This window comes from Rhinatrema bivittatum, chromosome 19 (assembly GCF_901001135.1).
Source record: "Rhinatrema bivittatum chromosome 19, aRhiBiv1.1, whole genome shotgun sequence".
NCBI classification, from domain to species: domain Eukaryota; kingdom Metazoa; phylum Chordata; class Amphibia; order Gymnophiona; family Rhinatrematidae; genus Rhinatrema; species Rhinatrema bivittatum.
In genome coordinates this window covers 28951402-28973430 of record NC_042633.1, presented here as the reverse complement: position 1 = coordinate 28973430, position 22029 = coordinate 28951402, and the positions used below count along the sequence as shown (strand labels likewise).

General features: G+C 48.3%; 1 protein-coding gene across 2 annotated transcripts in view; it reads left to right on the top strand.

The window, feature by feature from the left end:
• Nucleotides 1-11661: 11661 nt before the first annotated feature.
• ABHD16A (abhydrolase domain containing 16A) overlaps nucleotides 11662-22029 on the top strand; it is a 50925-nt gene continuing 40557 nt past the window's right edge. The window contains exons 1-4 of one of the 2 annotated variants that reach the window (XM_029584391.1): nucleotides 11662-11981; nucleotides 14102-14158; nucleotides 16933-16999; nucleotides 20322-20408. In XM_029584391.1, the coding sequence (XP_029440251.1) occupies nucleotides 11820-11981; nucleotides 14102-14158; nucleotides 16933-16999; nucleotides 20322-20408 (373 nt within the window). In that variant the 5' untranslated portion in view covers nucleotides 11662-11819. The remainder of the gene's footprint in view (nucleotides 11982-14101; nucleotides 14159-16932; nucleotides 17000-20321; nucleotides 20409-22029) is intronic. The other variant, XM_029584389.1, reaches the window with a different exon arrangement.

Below are 22029 nucleotides of genomic sequence, written 5' to 3'. Positions count from 1 at the left end.
AAGGAGCAAGGGCTGTTTCTTTGTCACACAGGACTTCCTAAATGGGGTCACAAAGCCTTCAGGGGCCGCCATAAGTGTCTCAAATGGCAGCACTTGGCAGGTGCCAGCAGCCGTAGTAGCGGAAGGCAGAATGGGAGCGGAGGCAGCAAGCACAGGCAGGGCCTGCAGTGTCCCCAGCCTCACACACATTTCTGTGCTGGGGCAGGAGGGCGAGGGCTGCTGTGGGAGCTGGCGAGGGCTCCCACAGCAGCCCTCATCCTGACTTTCATCACTAAAGGTCGGGAACTCTCCAGAATTGAGGATGCCCGGCTCCCTGGGCCCACTTCGGAAATCTCCATGTACAGCAAGGAAAGGGCCGTGTCCCGCGCAGGCAGAAAAGAAGTGGGACACCCCCCCCCCCCCCCCACACTCGTACTGGCTGCACAAGTGTGGAAGCAGCAGCCCTGGTGCGTTGGGCAGGAAGGAGGAGCATGGGCGCGTGCCACTCCTGCCGAACAGGCCGTGAGGCGGAGTGCGCCCTGCAGGGAGAATTTGTGAGCGGGCATGAGATGAAAGGAGGAAGGGGGGGAGGGGTGAGTGAGCATGAGGGGGATAGAGGGGGGGGGGGGGGAGAAGGAGCATGGGTGCATATTGCCCTGCCCTGCTCATCCATGCAATCTCAGGGTGCGTCTCCGTCACAGGTCGCCAGGTCTGCAGTGCTGCTGCCACTTACAGATCCCTGCCCGGGCCCAGGCATGGAGGGAGGGGAGAGCTGCGTGTGCATAGGCTGGTGCAGCCGGCTTCTCTCCTTACCCAACCCTAAACATTGTTATCAGCCTGTCCTCTCATCCCAGCAGGTATCAACCACCTCCTGCCCGGAGCCCAAAGGCAAATCTTGCTGACCCTGGCCCGGGGAAGGTTGGAAGCAAGGGATCAGCTGCTGGAGAGGTTTAAGGGTGGGAGTAGCTGGAGAAGGATTGGCGGAGGAGGGTGAGGAAGGGGGAATGACAGAGGATCAAGAGGGGGCTATGGGAGAGGACTGAAGGAGGGGAGGTAAGGTTAGGAAGTGGGAGTAAGGGGATGGGAATGGGGTGAGGGGTTCAAATGCACTTATAAGAAGGGCTTAGAGGTGAGAGGATCAGCTGGGGGTGGGGGAGGGCTGCGGAGGGAGGTTGCACCCCTGCAGGGGGTCTGGTGACCTTTCATGTCCTCAAATGGTTGGTTTGCTAAAGTTTGGGGAGGCCCTGCTGTAAGCCAGGCTCCTATGAATGAGGGGTAGGTCTCTGGCTGGTGCAGTGTTCGGTTGGAAAAAAAAAACGAGTGCAAAGCAAACAAGCTGAGGGAAGGAGCGACTCAGTGACTACCCCCACCTGCCATGCGCCTGATCCGCACTCCCTCTCAGGGACTCTGTGGTCGCCCCCACACGCGCTCTCATCTCGGCCTGGGCCCGCAAGCTCCAGCACCTTGCCCAAGATCAGGCCATGGGGATCTACACTGAAGCACAGGGAGGGGGATGCGTGACAGGGGGGGGGGGCAAAACTGAGGCCCATAGAGGCATTGGAAAACGACTCGCCCCCCCAGCATCCCACACAGTTTGTGGGGCAAGCCTCCTCCCTCTTACTCACTAGGCCACCCACCCTCCACCTTCTCCTCTCTGACTAAGCTGCCATGCGAAAGCAGTTCCTAGTGAGAAAATAAAACAAGGGATGTTACACAGAGAAAAGCAGATAGCTGCAGCCAAGTCAAAGTCTTAATCCTCTATAGACGGGGATGGGCTTAACAATTGCCCTTTAATCTAAAAACAATAAATAAATAAAAGACAAAATCATGCGTTAGGAATGCAGAAACCCAAGGGCCAAACACCGTTTGGGAGGTGAAGAACTAGCAGCCACCGACCAGGGAAGAGGCCTGGGGTCACCTCTGATGTTTCCACGGTTTATTCTGCTTTGCTTTTTAGTGCTGTCTAGGATTGTTACTTGATGTTTACATATTATTCGGGAAAGCGGGCTAGAAGCTGATTAGCAGGGGGGAAGCCAACAGTGTAGTTCTGGAGCACATAAAAAGGTGCGAGAGTCCGTTTAAGGAGCACAGGGCCTGTCTGTCGGGGAAGGGTTCTTGGCTGAGCAGGACATAGCCCCAGGGGGAAGGGTGGAGATTTCTTTGATCTGAACTGCTCAGGAAAGCAAGCCTGGCTGACCCTCCAACTTTCACCCCCAGAAACTCCCACAACTGTAGAAAGACAGGTTCTCATGCCAAGATACGGTCCAAACAAACCAACCTTTATTTGTGGGGTTGCCAGCAGTCAAGCTACACCACTACGAGAGGTTCTTAAAAGGCCCTGATTGGATCAGGAGTTGGGAACATCCAATTTCCAGAGAGTATTTCTCACTCAAACCTTGGCTAACACAGCTATTGACCCCTTTTCCTTCCAGATGTAATTGCATTCATCCTCACAGAACCAATCTCTCTTACCCCTTGCACAGATGTTCCCAGATTCTCCCACTCACGCCTCCATGGAATAGGTCCTCCACAGCAGTGGGATCCCTGTGCCCTTCCTCCTCCTCCACTGACCCAGGTTGGGTCACCTGGCTATTTCCCCCAGCAAGAGAAACGCCGCCATGACGCCTGCAAAGCCCTTTTCTGTAGGAGGGGCACTGTGGGCTACCCACTCCTTGGGTGGTCTCCACCGAGCCCCGCACACAAAACTACGTAGTCTCTAGTACAACTGCCCAAACGGGGGGTTGGGACCCCAACTGGAGTCACAAAACCTACAGCTGGGGCCACAAGTGGGGGCCTGCGTGCCAGCGTGTGCTCCCAGGCCCCGCAGCAGCCCCCGCCTTCGCATGACTCAGTGGCCCTCGTAGGTGAGACCCCCCCCTAGTGCTATGGTCCAGAGTACGTCTGGGCATTCTCTAGGAGTTCAGAGTCCATCTTTGCCTTGTAGTCTTAGAGAGAGGAAGAAGCCATTACAGTGAGGAGAAATCCAGAGCCAGGATATAGTATGAAGTAGATGACACGCATGCAGCTCCTCGTTTCTAGGGAAATGAATGAAATCTCCCTTCTCCTGGATCCTCTCCCAGAGGTGTGAGTAAAGGACTCTTTTTCCCTAGCAGGGGCACAGAGGGAAGCAGCAGTTTCACCCCAAGCAATTAGTTGGGGCAAAGAAGATTTCTGCAGGTTTAAAAGGGAGTGTCAGCTCACGGGGATGAGGACAGAGACTCAGTCCAACATTGGAAATACCCTGAGGATTCCTTGGGAGAAAGGAGAGGCTGGCCTAGTCTGTGCCAAGGAATATGTTATGGAATTTAGAGGTTTTAGTTTTACTGATCAACACAGCTTATTGTGAAAATGTGTTCACTGACTCTCCGATGTGGAATGCAGCCTGAACGTATATTTTCCATGTAATTAAAATCAGCTCAGTGGGGAACCACAGCAGAAGCACAGTCTGACGTTTTGCTGTAGGCTGACAAAGGAGGACTGGGCCTCCTTTACAGTCAGTTAATGCTGTCACCTATGCCAACCACTTGAGAAAAGAGCCCCAAGGCTGTGTCCCCTCACTTTTGCCTCAGGCTCCCATCCAAAGCAGTAGAGTCGTGTGCCATCTGAGTCAGCCTCTTAAAGGTGCAGGAGTTAGAGGGCCTGGAGGCACTGAATCACTGCCAGGCCATGATCCCCTGCACCTTGAATGAGGCTAACTTGAAAGGGAAACATCACTTGGGCTACACCTGGAAAGGTTTGAGGACCTCAAAGTCTTTGCTTTTGGCAGGTAATTATTTACCCCCCTCCTCTCAGCCCCTTCAAAGTTCACGACTGCCTGGGCTTGATGGAAGCCTATTTAAATAAATGCTTTTCAGCAGCCTGAGAGATTACACATGTATAATGTACTTGCCTTAACCACAGAGAGAGAATGAGAAATGCAGAGACAGACCAGGGAGAGACTGAAGAAACAGGAGATACAGAGTGTTGCAAGAAATTAAAAGGATTTTGTAGCTACTGCCATGAAGACCCACATAGGATGGGGTGGAGGGCTGGCCACAGTGCCCATCCATATTAACCTTGGGCCCATTCACCCCTGTCCACCACCGTGTCCAAAAAAAAAAAGTTCTTGACATTGTTTCTGAGTCTACCTCCTTGGAGCATCACATTATGACCTCTAGTTTTATCATTTCCTTTCTACTGAAAAAAGTTTGCTTCTTGTTTATAAAAACCTGTCAGGTATTTAAATGTCTGTATCACATCCCCCCCCCCCCCCCATCTCTCATCTCTTGTAGGGTCCTTCAGCCTCCTCTCACATGGCTGCCTTTCTCTAAACTGCCTCTAGCATCCTTATTTCCTTTCTGAAATACAGTCTTCAGAACTGCACTGAAGTACAAGAAGGAAGTATTTTCCATAGAATGAAAAGCTTACAGACAAGTGATTGGCATATAACGCTGGAGGCTCAAAAGGAATGTAAGAAAATATTTTTTTTATTGAGAAGCGGTTGGACACCTGGACCAGACTTCCAACAAAGGTGGTAGAAGAGAAAACAGTGGCCCAATTCGAGCATACATAGGACAAACAAAAAGGGAGCTTAAGGCAGGAGCCTTGTCAGCCATGGGCACACAAGGCGTCCTTTGTCGCATTCAAATAATCTTCAAATTTGTCTAATGCTCTCCTAAGTCCCTGAAGCAGACAACTTACGTCGAACCACGGTCGATGTTGGCCAGTCGGGGCGACTCACGTAGGAGGTTCACACTAGCAAGATGGACAATGGTCCACTAGAGCTATCAAGATAAGTACAGCATTGCTTTTCGATTGTGACATGAGTGAGTTGGGTTGACCAACAAGGAGAATGCACATCGAGAAGCATCACATAAGCCAGTGCCAAAGCACTATTATTGAAGTATAGGATTAAAACATTTAAAAAATAATCAAAAAAACTCTTGAAACTCTTGCATTAGCTAAAATGTTATAACCATTACGACGTTATTATACTCATAAGTGCTACCACACATTAGAACACATTATATGTATTCCCTGTTGTAGTAGTTGATGCCCAGCACTCTCAGATCCCTTCTGCAATTGAAGAACCATGGTACCTTTGCATTGTTGGAGCTCGCCAGTAAATCCAGATATGGTGACCCCAGCACATCACTAAGAGTTGATAGGCCTTGTCTGCAAACTCCCATGCTCCTGGGTCCAAGACCTGCCTGCTGAAGAAGTCGGACCTTACATTGTCCTTTCTGGCTATGTGGGAGGTAGATATCTCCTGGAGATGTTGTTCTGCCCACACCATGCGCACATCTACCTCCACCGACACCTGTTGGCTTTGGGTTCCACCTTGTTGATTGATTTAGGCCATTGTCATGGCATTGTGCAACATGCCAGTTGAACTGCACGCGCTTCCAACCGATGGATGGTCCACTGCCAATCCTCGACATTCTACATTCTACTGACCTTGCGCCACCAACTCTTGACAGTGAGCACCCCAGTCCAGAAGGCCTGCATCTGTCATGAGCGCTAACCAGTCCAGTGTCTCCAAGGAAACCCCCTTCCTGAGATGATCTGCTTGTAACCACCACTGCAACTGGACGCTTACCTCCAATGGTAAGTGAAGTCTCACTGTGTACTCCTGCAACTGCAGACTCCACCGGGAGAGCAACGCGTGCTGAAGGGGCTTCCCTGTGGCATTTGCCTGCAGTGGCTGACAAGCGGGAGACCCGAGCACGCGATCCCTTCTTAGTAGGTTGTTTCGCCTCCACTTGGTGCCCCTGCAGAAAAGCCTGCAGGCCCTGGAAAAATTCCACCCAGGAGGATGGATCTATACCGGAGCTCATAGGCCTAACCTTGCTCTCTCCAACTTCTCTCTCAGAGATGCCTCTGCCATCGGGAACAAGGGGGGAGGGGAACTGTCCGCTGTGTCGTTTCTCACCCCACTCCCCTCCAGAGCCACCGTAGGCTGAGGGGATGTCCCAAAGTTGGCAAAATCTGTAGTAGCCAAATCTCTTTCAGCATCTAAATGGCACTGACACAGGCATAGAGAGAGTGATGGCTGGATTGCCCTCGTATGGCATGCCTCACAGATAGCAAGGTGCTTAAACCCTTCTTCCTCCCAATCTCTGGATATGGCTCTCGCTCACCTGCCCCCACTCTATTTATTATTTAAAATGACTTATTTCCACCTATCATAAAATCAATCCCACCTCTTACCTGCCCCCACCCCATCACACTTATGGCTCTCTCTCACACACTCAGCATCACCACCTCTGGCTCTCTTTCCCACAGACCCTCCCCCTGCAGCTCTCTCTTCCACACAAGTACCACCATTTTTTTTTGCACCCCTTCCCTATGGATTGTGTTCCTGCCCTCCCTCACACACATCCCCTGCTCCCACATGAGTCTCATGCACCCCCATACCCTGGTTCTCGCATCACTTCAGGCAGGCCGAGTTGGAATTGCTGATCCCAGGGATATGGGGAGGATACCGCATTCATCTCCCCTTCTCATGCCTCCCCAGCATTCAGCCTCCTTTTCACCTGTCTCAGCTTTTATCCTCTCTCATCACCCAGCTTTCAGCATTTCCCTCCTTTCTCTCCCCAACAATCAGTGAAAGCTCCCTAATTGTGCTCTCTCTAGAATGCCTCTTTCTTCCTCCCCGCTCTGCGCTCAGCCGAATCCTGAGTCCTTGGATCACAGGCTGTGGCTGAAACTGTATCTGGTCCAGTCCTCTCTTCCTGTTGAAACAAGGGGACAGGGTGGGACAGAATAAGCCTACAGCACAGGAGACAGCGGAACTGAAAACCAATTGCTCTGCTCCCTTATCCAGCCCCTCTGCTCCTGTTTCTCCCCACAGGCTGCTTGCAGTGTCTGCGCAGTCTCACCCCCTCCCCTTCCGGTGGGGAGAGGAAGGGAAGGGGTTGGAGTATGGAGCAGACACTGCAGGGAAGTAAATAATTGCTCTGCTCCCTTTTCCAGTTCTCCCCCCTTTCCTGTTCACTGCAAAAAGGTAACTAGAATTGCTGTTTCAGTTTCAGGCTCTAGCCAATAGATTTGGGGCATGCATGCGCCCTGTGTGACCATGACTAGTAACACCCCTGATAGGATCGTTCTTAAGGGAGCTGATCATGGTTATTGAATTTAATTATCAAAATATTTCTGAATCTTTTAAGTACCTACCGTAGTACGCCTCAGCTTTAGTAGCAGGGGCAGGGAGGGAGAAGACCCCAGATCGAGTAGGATCTGTCTCAGTGCAATAGGCAAGTACTGATGGGCAGAATGGCAGACATCTTCTACTTCTGTCCTTACAATCGGGCCGATTCAGTAAAGTCCGCGGGAGAGCCGGACACTCAATTTTGCCGGCGTCCGTTCTCGAGCCCGCTGACAGCCACGGGCTTGGAAACCGGACGCCGGCAAAATTGAGCGTCCGGTTTTCGACCCGACAGCCGCAGGCCAACTTCAAATTTTTTATTTTTTTTTTACTTTTTTTACCCTTTGGGACCTCCGACTTAATATTGCCATGATATTAAGTCGGAAAGTAAAATGTGTGGCTTGGCTGCACATTTTACTTTCTGTATCCCGCGCACATACCTAATAGGGCCATCAACATGCATTTGCATGTTGAGGGCGCTATTAGGTTCGGCGGGTTGGATGCGCGTTTTCGGCCCCTTACTGAATAAGGGGTAAGGGAAAACGCGCGTCCAATGGCGGGTTCTGTATCGGCCCGAATGTAATCTGGAGTACCAATTTCAAAACTGAAGCTGCAGGAACTTTTGATCCCTCAATGCATTGGGAACATAAGTTTAAAAATACCTCCAGGGTCCGAGGTGCATGCCAGCAGCTCCGTTTGAAGACAGCGGGCTGATGGTGCATTGGCTCACTGCGATCTGACGGCCCTTATTTGTTCTTGATGCAAGAGTGCCCTCTTCTGGCTACTTATGTTCTTACCTGTTCTATCTTACAGGCTGATGTGATATTGAGCGCTCAGGTCAGCGTGCTGCTTAGCACACGGTTGGATGCGCATTCTGGACACGCTAGACTTATGCCCGATGCAGTACAAGGATCAGTGCATGTGCATCCAAAATGCGTATCCAGTTGAGCGCGTAGCTAATAGCACTCATCACATGTAAATTCCATGTAGATGAGGCTATCAGCTATTACTCTGCGATGCCAAAAATTGCCGCACAGCCAAGCGCCTGTTTTAACGTCTGCCCAGGAGGCTCGAGGCTCAGGAAAAAAAAACAAAAAACCCTGCTTTCTGTGATTCCTCCTATTAGTATCGTCACGATACAGTAGGAGGAATCACAGAAAACAGCATCCCCAAGTTCTGGCCTGATTGAAGGAGTGAATAAATTAATATTAAGTGTTGGGCTTAACACTTGTCAGGCTGTTCTGATGGGTCTAGCGCTTCTAGAATGCGCATCTGCCTGTAAGAGAGAATATCGCATCAGCCTGTAAGAGAGAACAGGTAAGGACATAAGCAGCCACAAGAGGGCACTCTTGCATCAAGAATAAATAAGGGCCGTCAGGTCGCAGTGAGCCTGCTGTTTTCAAACGGAGCTGCTGGCATGCACCTCATACCCTGGAGGTATTTTTAAAGTGACAGTGTCAGTGAAAAGAACCAATCAGGAACTGCGGGGGGGGAGTCGGAAGGGAGCTCTGGCCAGGCTGTTGTGGGCGCACAGCAACATCTCCTGGGCGCCCGATGCAGAGCTAGGGATGCACAAATTACCCATCGCGCATTCCTTTTAGCGCGGCAGCTCATTTGCCTATTGCATCGCGTGCCCGGGAGAGATGGATGCACGCACGTGTTTTACGCAGTCATATTGGAGCAGCCCGCTGGTGTGCACGTGTGAAGAATTGTGGTTTCTGTGTTAGTCCACTTGGAGACATGGCATGTATGGTCAATAAACAGCTTGGAGGTGATACCTTTTGAGTGGACTAATGTAATAATCTGTGACAAGTTTTCAAGAGTTATCCTTTCTTCATCAGGTTGGTAAAGAAACAGCACAGTTACATTGGGTTTAAACAGGACAGTCATCTACGTCTTAGGCTGCCTGCGTGTGTCATTACAATTCAATAAAGAAAAGAGGGGAGAATGCCAGAGGTGAGACAGTTTTGAAAGGGCCTATATCTGATTATGGGTGAGAAAGCCCATCTCCTTATTAAGTCCTTTTGTGTTTACCTTCATGTCAAATGGTTTCCAGTCTCGTGTACTCCTAAAGTTCCCTTTGTGCACCCTGACTGTGAGACCATTAAGGTTTGAGAAGGGCTCACATACAGGCCGATTCAGTAAAAGTCGCGGGAGAGCGGGCAAGTGCCTGCTCTCCCGGCGCACGCACAGGCCACTCTCTTGTGCGCGCGATTCAGTATTTAAATGAGGGCCCGCGGTAAAAAGAGGCGCTAGGGACACTAGCGCATCCCTAGCGCCTCTTTTTTGACAGGAGCAGCGGCTGTCAGCAAGTTTGACAGCCGACGCTCAATGTTGCCGGCATCCGGTTTCCGAACCCGTGGCTGTCAGCGGGTTTGAGAACCCGGACGCCGGCAAAATTGAGCGTCCGGTTTTTGAGCCTCGGGCCGATTAAATTTTTTAAATTATATTTTACTTTGGGACTTCCGACTTAATATTGCCATGATATTAAGTCGGAGGGTGCACAGAAAAGCAGTTTTCACTGCTTTTCTGTGCACTTTCCCGGTGCCGGCAGAAATTAACGCCTACCTTTGGGTAGGTGCTAACTTCTGAAAGTAAAATGTGCGGCTTAGCTGCACATTTTACTTAATGAATTGCGCGGGAATGACTAATAGCGCCCGCAACATGCATTTGCATGTTGCGGGCGCTATTAGTTTCAGGGGGGGGGGGGTTGGACGCGCATTTTCGACGCATTATTACCCCTTACTGAATAAGGGGTAAAGCTAGCGTGTCGAAAACATGCGTCCAAACGCGGGTTAACAGTACACTCTGCCGGAGCGCACTGTACTGTATCGGCCTGCTACTGAGCTGTCATTCTGGCTTTCTCCATTCTGTTTCCTGTTATGTCTATAAGGATTGCTTCCCATCCTTCATGTTTGACTCCTTTCACCGATGCAGCATCCTTCTTCGCAGTTTTTGCCTTGGGTCATGTAGGCAATATTCAGAGAGCAGCCATGAATCTCAATCTCTTACTCTGTCTGCATGCCTTTCCCATGTGGGTAGCAATGGGATCCTGTGGTTATGTGCTGGTGCAACTTGCATGGTGCTGTCTTTCAGGGTTTGGTGTCATTTTCTTCTATAATTATTATAGAAATGTTTATTCCACTTAATTACTGGCGCTTCTGTTCTGGGTGGATTACAGTATGATGCAAAATACCCATATAAGAAACCAAACAACATATCAATAACACATGAATAAAACAAAACACAGAAATATAATAATTCCATATGAGTTTCTGTTTGGTGCTTGTTCCTTAAGTTTTATTTCAGATTAGGTGGCTGTCGGAAAGCCGGGCCAGGCAATATTTTTTCAGTAATTCATCCTCCAGTAGTAGTGGTTGTAGCTCTATTATAATTTTCCTTAGATTTTCTTTTAGTTCCAGATTGTATGTTAGTACTATTAGGAGAAGGTTGGACAGGATGAGCAGGCTGGATAAGCTGGGTAGACTGGAGCAAGGCTGGACAGAGGCACTGGCTGGAAGCTTAGACACAAAATACAGGTAGAGTTATCCAGGCTTGAACTGTGGACAGCAACAGACTGGAGCAGGGTTGGATTGGTTACTGTGGCTGGACACAGAACAAGGACTGGGGCTGAGGGCAGATAGCAACAAGGCAAAGTACTGAGCTTGGAAAGGGAGAGACATAGGCAAGGCAGTATACTGAACAGGGAGTGGAACTAGATACAGGCTGGGGCAAGACAAGGCACTGACAAGATAGGAGTGATTACCAGAAACAGGACTGGGCTGGGCACAGCAAGACCAAACAAAGACAGGACAGGACCAGACAAGGTCAAGGCAAGACAACACAGAATAAGGAACATAGAAGTTCAAACACGTAGACTTCACTCTCCTCTCGTTTGATGTTTTATGAGGAATTGTAATGATTCTGGTTTTTCCATTGTTGCACTGCATACAGTCTGGCTTGTTGCGGTTTACAGTTCAGTTTTTGTCTGCATTACTACTTTATGATCACTTGATTCTGCATTTGGTGAGGATCTGTTTGTATTTTGCATGTGTGAACAGAGTTGACGTAATCTGCTAGTATATAAATTCTGTGCAAGGATCTAAAGCAGCTTGGCTTTTTTTGTTTTCCTAATAGTAGATGTACTGGCATTTTAGGGATTGCTGTAGAAACGTTAGTATTGCCTTTTCATAAATATGGTTGTTAGTGTTTGATTGCTGGCAGTTATTGCAATTTTAGTATGGGAGATTTACTGTACTGAAATTGTAATTAATTTTACTCGTGGGCTTTTGAGGGCCAAGCCCATACCCAACACACATTACAATAGACCTAATACTAATTCCAGGGGTCTTTTGTACTTTCTTTGCAGGGTTTTACAGCACTGCATGTAAATATAATATGCATGTTGTAAATATCTTTAACTCCGAAGACTGTACATGTAAAAACTATTATTATAAATCTTTCCCGCCGTCCCAAAAGCAGCCCAACGAAATGAGGCGCGCGAGGCTCCGCCGCTGAACGGCATGACGTCATTCTACCACATCTCCGCCCCTCTCCTCACGCTCAGCTTGAGTCCTGTGCCTCAGCGCCAGAGGGTCTTGTAAGCGGTCGCGCGCGCCGTCAGTAGTCACGTGCCGCGCGGGCTCGCGCCGTCAGGCACAGCGAGGCAACCCACGGAGGCGTGCGGTGTGCGCGCCGGGGTTAGTGCGGGGCGATGGCGGGGGCACTACTGCACCGCCTGGCGCTCTGCGTGCTCGGTCCTCGCCTGTACCGGGTGTACCGGGACCCTTCCCCGCCGCCCCTGTCTCTTCCTTCTCCTGCGCCGCAAGCCACTGGACCCCAGCCTTCTCCTGTTGAGCCCACCGCCGCTTCCTGGGTAAGAGTGACGTCAGCGGGTACCCAGAATCCATAGCGTGAAGGGGTGATAACGGGATCTAAACAGGTCACCATGAGGGCAAAGGAGCGAGGAAGGGGGATGGGAGGGGTGACAACTACTGATAGTTGTTGATTTGTTTTCCTTCACTGTTTCGTGCTTGCAGCTCACGGGAGTGGTTTGGTATTAGGTAATGTTCATAATTAAAACATAGAGCTAACACTAAAGATGGGGATCACATTATAGGACCAAGAGCAGAAGACGTGCTCTGATAAAAAGTGGCGGGATAGCACCCAAGAGATAGAAGGAGGCAGCACTACAGTAATGACAGGCATGGGATGGGGATTACAGTACACAAGTTAGTACCGTAACTGAAGACCGGTGGGGCTGTAAGGTGATAACACGCTATAATAATAATAACAGGAGATGGGGCTTTAATACTACAGTAAGGTGGGAGGAAAACAACCCATAGCAAGGCTTCCAAAACTGTGGGTTGGGACAAGTGCCTCAGATGGCGTCAGCAATGGGGGTCACAGGCCCTGCAGTGGTCTCACTGTCATATGAGTTGCTGTGGTAACTGAAAGCCCTGCACTGACTTTCGTTGCTAATGCTCTTGCTGCTTGCAGATCACATTCAGGCTTAGGACCAGTCATGAAGCATAGGGAGGACTGAGTGTGTCCGGGGCCAGTGGAGATTGCCCTGGCTCCCCTCACCCACCACTTAACCTACCCAAGACAAAAATGTTGTCCCTGCCATCAACCTGCCCTCTCCTCTTGGCTTGGATTGGCCACTGTTGGAAACAGGATGCTGGGCTTGATGGACCCTTGGTCTGACCCAGTATGGCATGTTCTTATGTTCTTAAGGAAACTTTACCACTGACCCTGGCCAGAGGGATGTTTAGAGAAAGGGCTGTTTGAAGGGAGGAATCAGATGCAGGAAGGGTTTGAGGGCTAGGTTAGTTACAGGCCGATACAGTAAAGTGCGGCCGCGGTTACCCTGCTTCTAACCGCTTTCTACTCACAATTTGGCCGCGTTAGTCCAACCCACGATTCACTATCCCTTTTAACCCATCCTTACCGCTTCTTTAAATCAACGGGAAACCCTTTCCGCCCGCAGCATGTATATGAGATGTAAACAATCGGATTAGCTATTCCCTCCCATACAGTAACGTGCGCCCCGATTATCGCTTTTTTAACCTGCAGTTTTGCCGCGTGTTTAACCTGTTAATTTACTGCCTACCCTTACCCCTGCGTTAGTGTGGAGTGTCAGGTCAGAGAGACGAAATTTCACGGGCAAACAACCCCCTCACCTCCCGGGACAAGATCCAGGATCGGGCAAACTTTCCCCCAGCCCCCGCTCACCTGCCCTGGTCGCGTCCATGGTGCCGGTCTCCCGTGCGGGCACGCTGACAGCTCCGGAGCAGGAAGGAAGGACCTGTTGTTTCCAAGCATAACCTAAACTCTTGCCTGCCCAACCTAAAATCCAACGCGCCGGAAAAGCCACTCTTCAGATCGCGACTAATCCCATCCCCTAGCCCCCGCTCACCTGCCCTGGCTGCGTCCATGGGTGCCGGTCTCCGGGGCAGCCCCAGTCCTCTCTCCCATCCTCCCGGGGGCAGCCGGCGGCAAGAGCGAGAGCAGCCCGGGGCGGATCGCGAGGTGGCTTCCGGTAGCCCCCGCCGGCGAGGGTGCATGAACGCACGCCGTGACCTGAGCGCCTGGCTGGATGTCAGAGGGTGAGGGTGAGAGGGTGAGAGCAGAGAATTATTGGATGGGGTCAGCACCCCTACTAATCTTGTTTTGATTGTCCTCTGGGTCATGTGAATTTTCAAATGTTAGTCACATTAGCTAAAGGTTTGGGAAGCCCTGCCTTATAGTAATAACACAGGAGATGGGACTTCGAGTGGTAGTCATATTAATCTGTAGTAGCAAAAACAACCCAGAGGCAGTGGCACCACACTTTGTGTAAGATAACACATTACAATAGCAGGAGATAACATGTAACAGCAGATGGTAATGATAAATGGAGACAGTACGGGATACGAAGCAGTGAAAGGTCCCAGAGTGCCTTCCCATGGTGGTGACTTGCTCCAGGAATCAGTGTTTTCTCGCTCTCATCTTCAGGAGTCGTTCTACCAGCCTCGGAGCCTGGAGAAATACACGGACAGTATCCTGGCCTGGGTAAGTACACAGACAGTCTCTTGCCTGGGTAGGTCTCCGGCTGGCACCTTTCCCTTCCTCCCAAGCCAGAGATAGCCATCTCTCTGTTCCCTTTTAGTAGAGAGAGATTTGAGTTACAGTATAGGTAGGGGATTTTGTATTTATTTATTTATTTAAGGCTTTTCTTTACCGACATTTGTCAGGGACATCATGCCAGTTTACATTGAAACAAGGGAGCACAACATAGAGAGAGATCAGTTACAAAATCAGGGAGCAGCAAACTGGGAGATGCAAACGTAATATGCATAAAAGAAAGGAATAGAGGCATAAGTAAGATATCATCTGTATAGTGCTATTTGACATACACAGCATTGTACAAATACACATGAAAGAGCCCCAGCGCCATACAACTTCCAAATTAATCAAGACAAACATACAGAACAAGAGAGTCTTCAGGAATTTCATTTATTAAGAAAATGGTTAAAACCAGCAAGGCTGTGAGCAGGAGAATCGGGAGTTAAACTTTAAAAGCAGCCTTAAAAAGGGGGTTTTCCGTAGAATGTGCAGAGAAAGACTATATGGCCCATCACACCTGCTCAGCTTTAGAGTCCCTTCCTTTCCCTCCGAGATCCTCTGTGCTTTTAGACTGGATTTGAATCAAGCCATAGAGGAAGTGTGACATACCAAGCATAGGGTGCAGCCAGCTGGAAGGCCTGGAGTTAGGAGTTGGTGATGGAGGAGGAGAAGGACTTCGAGAAGGGAGACGTGCCCGATGAGCGGAGTTCACGAGGAGGGGTGTAGAAAGAGGTAGTGAGGGGCTGCAGAATGAAGGCTGTTACGCTTGAGTTAAAGGAGCTTGAATTCTATACTGTATGTGGAAATGAATAGAAAGCCAGTGTTGTGGAAAGATAAGTCATGCAGCTGATAGATTATAATGGAGACAGATGGTTCACTGAGCGACCTGTGAGGAGCCAGTTGCAGTAGTCTAAGCGGGAGGTGAGAGAGTATTCTTATGTTCTTAAAGGTTCTGGAAGTGTGTTCAGAAAGGAAGAGGTGGATTTTGGTGATGGTAGAGAAAAAAAAAACACATTTTAGCAATGATTAGATATATGTGGAGAAGGGAGTTTAAGATGACCCAAAGTTATGGGCTGAGGGGACTGGAAGAAGACAAGTGTTATCTACAGAAATAGGAAGAGGGGACATGAGTTTATGGAACAAGACAAGGAGTTATGTCTTGACCACTTTGAGATTAAGGTGGCGGTGGAACATCCAGGCAGCAGGGTCAGAAAAGCAGGCTGAGATATGGGACTGGATTGCTGATAAAATAGTTCTGGTGTGTAGAGGTGGAGCTGGGAGTCGTCAGGATAAAGATGGTACTGAAAGCCATGGAAGGAAATGGGAGCACCAAGAGAATGAGTACAGAGAGAGAAGAGAAGAGAACAAGCCCAGAAGAGAGCCCTGAGACACACCAGTTGATAGTGGGATAGTGGTAGAGGAGGATCCACCAGAGGATCCACTGAAAGTGTGATGGGACAGGACAGAGTATCAAGGAGTAGGTGTTGATTAACAGTGTCAAAAGGAGCAGATAGGTCAAGGAGGATAAGGCTTGAATAAAGGCCTTTGGCTTTAGCCGTCAACAGAGGCTTTGGCAAGGGTTGTTTCTGTGGATCGTAGAAGGCAAAAACCAGATGGCTGGAGATGAAAGAAAGTTAGGACAGTGAAGGTGAACAGCACATTCAAGTAATTTGGGTACAAAAGGAGGGAGGGAGATACGATGATAAAAGTGTAGGTATGGTCCAGTCAGGTGTTACCCGGTTCCAGATGTGCTGAAGCGCACGGAGGGGATAACATGACAGAGTTGGGGATTAGAACTGAGGCACAGAGAGATAAAGTGGCTTGCCCTAAGGTCTCACATACACCATGACAGAGCAGTAGTGAGATGGTAAACAAGACTGTCGCCACTACAGGGAGTCCCTGCAGCTCTTACCTGCTACTGACTTTCTCTCTGCCCCCCCCTGGGAAGAAAAGATTCTACTTGTTTGCAGAGAGCTTTGAGACAGAGGATCTCTTTCTGTACTGAACCCTAGAGACAGCTGCTGTTGTGTACTCAGGGATATCTCTCTTAGTGTCCTTGTCACGAAACAGTGACAAGATGTGCAGCAAAATTCACAGATTCATAGGAGCTATGGAGTGAACGCTTTTGCCATGGCTCCCGTGAGCAGCATCTCATTTCATAGGGGCCTTATAGCTGGGATCTGAACCGGTGGCCTAGAGGCGAAAGGCTCTGTAATGCTATGCCCATTTCCCTGAGGTGTCCAGGCCCCATGATGGAGCACTGACGTCCCAGCTTGTGAATCACTGCTGGGAATCTGTGGTCACACCCTGACGCTGCCCTCCCTCTCCCAATCTCAGGCTTGCGTTCACCAGAGACCTGCCCTACCTCTAGGCTAGTATTCAAGCCATTGCACTTGCTTAGCAGCTGTGTGAGATGCCTAGGGTTAGGGCACCTGTAACATTTCATGCACTGCAGGAGGGCCACTTCCTCTTTGCTGGCTCACAGTGCCACCTGTTTTCTTACTGTCTCCTTCCTGAAATTTTTTGGATTGAGGTCCTAAAATGTATAAAATTACTCCCAAACATTAATATACCCTTCCATCTTATCTTTCTTTTCATCGCTGTCTCATGAAGCCTCACTCCGTCTAGTTCTCACCTTGGGTCCCCAGATTGGATCTGCATGCTACACCTCTGCCTGCCCTCTCACGTCTCTGAACAATCTCTGTCTCTTTGTCTTGCAGGTTTCGGTCCTGTGGTCCATCTCCTATTACACCTCCCCTCTGGCTGCCTTCTACCTCTACAGAAAAGGTACAATCCCTCTCACTCACCAGCATGGTCCGACCACGAGCGAGCAAGCTAACATAAGAATGTAGGGTCTTAACCGTACAGCTACCCCTGAACTGCCCTGCAGAAGGAACCGGTGCTTGAAGATACTCAGTCCGTCCCACACAGGTCCATCTTCTGGGCATGCTTTTGTACACATTCACAGAATCGGAGGTCATGGTTATCCAACTGAAATAAAGATTTCTTCCTCTGTGCCTCTGACTGCTGATTTTGCAGTCTATGCATCTGTCTGCCTACCGAACCACACCACTTCTTGTACCAGCAGCAAAAGACATCAAGAAGGAAGAATTTAAGGCTCCCCTTGCTTCGCAGTTTGAGGCATTCCTGCTTTTACTCTGAGTTGAATTTGGCAAGCTTTGTGTTTTTAAGCAAGGCCGCCTTATTTGTTCAGATGTGGACTAATTAAGCTCATGGTCAAAGCAGGAATGAATACAACTGCCACACAGCTGGGGTCTTAAAAGACTTCTTGGCTATTTTTCTCAATTTCCTTATTTAAAAGTCCCCTGTCAGTGTTCCCTCAGCGCTTATTACCCACCCTTCCTACGTTCAGAGCGGGGTGCAATAAGAGAAATCTATAGCCAGGCGAGAGGGAGGCAAAATCTTAGGGAGGAGTCATAGGAGAGGGGAGTACGAGACTAGGGATCATTTCCTGCAGGGGACCGGTTGAGGGTAGTCCGTTGTCATCTTGGCTAGGACAATTTTTAGGGCTTTCTTGAAGAGATTTTTTTTCTCGTAGACATCCTACTGCCTTTGGTAGGCTGTTCCATAGGAGTGGCCCAGCAGAGAAGAATGTGCGTTCTCTGGTTTCCCTGTGATGTTTGTGTTTTGTAGGCGGAGCATCTGGTTAGACTATCTGAGCTGTCGGGCAGAGGTTTGGATTTTTATTGTAAAGGAAAGCCATGGGGAGTTGGTTATGAATCGAGGAGTGGATGATCATAGCCAGCTTATATTGTATTCGGTAGGAGATAGGGAGCCAGTGAAGAGAGATGTGGTCTCGCATGGGAGTGCTAGTAAGGAGCCTTGCTGCTGAGTTTTGTATGATCTGTAATGGACGGGTAGGCCTGTTAGAGAGTTACAGTAGTCTATCCCTGAGAATAGTAGGGATTAAAGGACGGACTTGATCTTGATCAGTTGCACTGTGAAAAGGAAGCGTGGAACAGTCTCCCACAAGCCCAGCATCCTGGCTCTGACAGTGACCAGTCTAGGTTACAAGTACCCTGCAGATCCCAAATAATTGAGCTATTTCACTCCCAGGGATAAGCGCTGGCTTTCTCGAGCCTACCTGGTTAATAACTGTTATCTACTTTTTCTTTCAGGAGCTTTTCCAACCCTCTTTTGAACCCCACTATGTTAGTTGCCTTGACCACATCCTCTGCAACAGATTCCATAGCCTGATTGTGCACTGAGTGAACAAATACTTCCTACGATTTGTTTTAAATTTGCCGGTTCCTAGTTTCATGGAGTCTTCCCTAGTCCTAGTGTTGTTTCAAAGGGTAAATAACCATTCCCTATTTACCCATTCCACCCTACTCATGATCTTATAAATCTCAATCATATCCCCTCTGTCATCTTTTCTGCAAGCTAAGAGCCTTAATCTTTCTCCATAAAGGAGCTTTTCTATCCCCTTTATTATTTTTGTTGCTCTTCCATATTCAGAAGCATTTTGTCAGCTAACTCAGAAGTTAACTGACTAAATAAATATTTGGGCACTTAGCTGGCTAGAACAGCATTCCAGGGGCATAACTGGGAGGAATTGAGATAGCTGGCCAAGTTAACTGATTGATTCCGATATTCAGAGTTAGCCAGATAACTTAGCTGGCTAAGTTTGGGCGGCTCGTAGACTTGTCCAAACATTAGCCGGCTAGATTTAAGATAGTGGCTGCATTATTGAATATGCCTGTAAAGTTAGCCAGATAAGTTTATCTGGCTAACTGCTCTCCAGATTGTGTCTGAATATGGACCGCCAAGTCTTTTTTTTGAGCTGGGATGAACAGAACTGCACACAATATTCAAGATGCAGTCGCACTATGGATCTATACAAAGGCGTTATGATAGCCTCAGTTTTTTTCTCTCTTCCTTTCCAGATAATTCTTAGCATTTTATTTGCCATTCTGACTGCCACTGCACACTGAGCTGAAACTTTCAAGGTATTGTCCACAAGGACTCCGAGGTCCTTGCCCTGGGCGGTGACTCCTAACACAGAATCCAGCATCGAGTACCTGGAGTTGGGATTACTACATGCATTACTTTGCACTTGTCCACATTAAATTGCATCTGCCATTCAGATGTCCAGTCTCACAATCAGTTGCTGTTTTAACGACTCAAAACAATTTTGTGTCTACAAATTTGGTCCCCGTACTCGTTCCTTTCTCCAGATCGTGTATGAATATGCTAAATAGCACAGGTCCCATTACAGTACCCTGGGGCGCTCCACTAATAACCTTTAGCCATTTAGAAAACTGACCATTTAGTCTTATTCTCTGTTTCCTGTCTTTTATCCAGTTACCAATCCACAATAGGACACTGCCTCTTATCCCATGACCTTCCCATTTCAGAGGAATATCCCGATAAGGGCTTTGTCATATATGTTTTGAAAATCCAAATACACTGTATCAATTGGATCACGTTTTTCCATGTTTGTTTACACCTTCAAATAATTCTAGTAAATTGGTAAGGCAAAGCATCCCTTTGCAAAAACCGTGTTGACTCTCCCTCATTAAACCATGTCTGACCACATGGTCAGTAATTTTATTGTAAGAATAGCTTCTGCCATTTTGCCCAGCACTGATATCAGGCTCACCGGGCTATAGTTTCCTGGATCATCTCTGGAGCCTTTTTAAAAACTGGCATCACATTGGCCACCCTCCAGTGTTCAGCTACTATGGCTGTTTTAAATGATAGGTTACAAATCCTTCGGGTGGAGTGAATACCACCCGATCCAAGTGATTTGTTATTTGTCGATCTGATTTATTACATCCTCCAGTTTTACAGTGATTTTGTTTAGTCACTCAGAATCATCACCATCAAAAAAACCTTTCTGGTGTGCGTATGACTCCCGATCCTCTTCAGTAAAGCCAGAGGCAAAGAACTGATTTAGTTTTTTGCGGTTTCACAAAAGGATCACATAGGATCCTCAGTGGTGGGGAAGTGAGGGGTAAGGCTTAGGACAGGTTGGGATAAACCTAGAGATCAAGTATGGTCAGCTGTATTGGTGGAGGGAGGGGAAATGCGGTAGAAACTGGGTCTGAACATTATCTCTATCTGTTATCATATTCTATCTTTCCAGGTTACCTGAGTGTTCCCCGGCTGGTTCTCTTCTCCCAGTACACGGCAACGTTCCTGCTGCTACTAGCTGGGGTGGCCTGCTTACGAGGTAAGACACCATCCCTGCTCCCCCTCGCCTTTTTTCTGCTGAAGACTAAAATGTCCCACTGTGTGACGTTCCATAATGTCCACATGACTATCAAGAAACGTGAGACCCTCTCTGGTCCTCTTGTCTGAGAAAGGGTCATTTATGTCTGAAATAGAGCATAATAGACAATAAGGTCTGTCTCATTCTACATCCTGTCTCTAAAAGTGAGGGCTCCAAGGGAATGTATAGACATAGGGCAAATGTGGCATTGCCCTTTCCCTATCAGACCCTTTTTAGCTTCTTGCCACCATGATTTGGGGATGCACTGAGCCTGGGGTGAAGACCCTGACTGATCTCCCAGAAACTCTTCTAATCCTTCTTTGAACCCAATTGCAGTCTTTGCCTCCACAGTGCCCTGTGTCAGTGAATCCCACAGGATAACTCTGTGTTGTGTTTGCCTTAACCCTGTCACCTAAGTGTCATTGGTTGCCTTCTGGATCATATATATGGTTATAAGTAATCATAGACAGGCTGGCTCCCAGCGCATGCTGGGTCTTGAAGTTCCTGCTTTTTTCTCTGAACAAGCAGCACAATACAGCCACACAAGATGGGTGATGTCATCCAACAGCTCCGAGTCAGCAGTGTTCATTCTCATAGCTCAGAAAGTTTAATAGCACCTACTGAGCATGTGCAGGAGTTTCTATGCTGCCATTGCTGTGCGCCCTTCCTTCAGTCTATTTTTGTCTGCTACACAAATTTCGTTCTCTCTCTCTCTCATCATTGCATTTATATGTGAAACAGAGCAAATGCGATAAGATTCTTAAAAAAATGTCTTTGATTAAATCATCTTCAGACAAAAAAGGCAAAAGCCCTTTCAAATCTTGTCAAAATTGCAGACACAAGATGGCAATTGTGGATCTACACGACCTGATCCTAAAATGCCTCGGACTGGATCGTAAAGTACAAATTGTGGCTCCTGTGGCAGAATGTCCCCGCAGGCCCTGGCTTTTAGAGACTTCAGACTCACATATGAGCTTTCAAACTCAACAGTGAGGTAGATCAAAATATCGTAGTTTTAAAAAAAAAAAAAGAGTCCAGGTTTTTCTTCAAATACCTCATCAGAGTCCTGCACAGAGGAAACCGCGCCAAATCATCTAAGGTCACAGTGCTCAGCATCAAGACATGGTGCACATTTTGTAGCACTGAAGCACCATGACGCAGAAATGACAACGCCAAAATATGACGCACAACCACTGGTGCCAAACAATCATGACACTGAGAAATCGGTGCAGAAGTGTCCACGTCGAAACATTGAAGCAACAGTGGCATCTAGCGTGACAATCCATTAGGAAGCAATCTACAATCAGCACCAATTTTGGAGGCTGAGGGGCTGCCTGTAGCAAGTTTAAAAAAACAAAACCTAAAATAAAGAACCCATTTTGCCCTTTCCAACTTTACCAGCATGTCATTCGTTTGTACCAAAGCTCTGGACAGATTTTTATAAAAACACACAGAAAGGAAAAACCAAAGATGGAACCATCATTCCAGGAAAAGTTGAGAGAAGCACTCCAAGCAAATCTTCCTTCGTCCTATTTTGAAAAATGAGGAAAACCAATGTCTGATTCTGTGTCATGCATTGAAA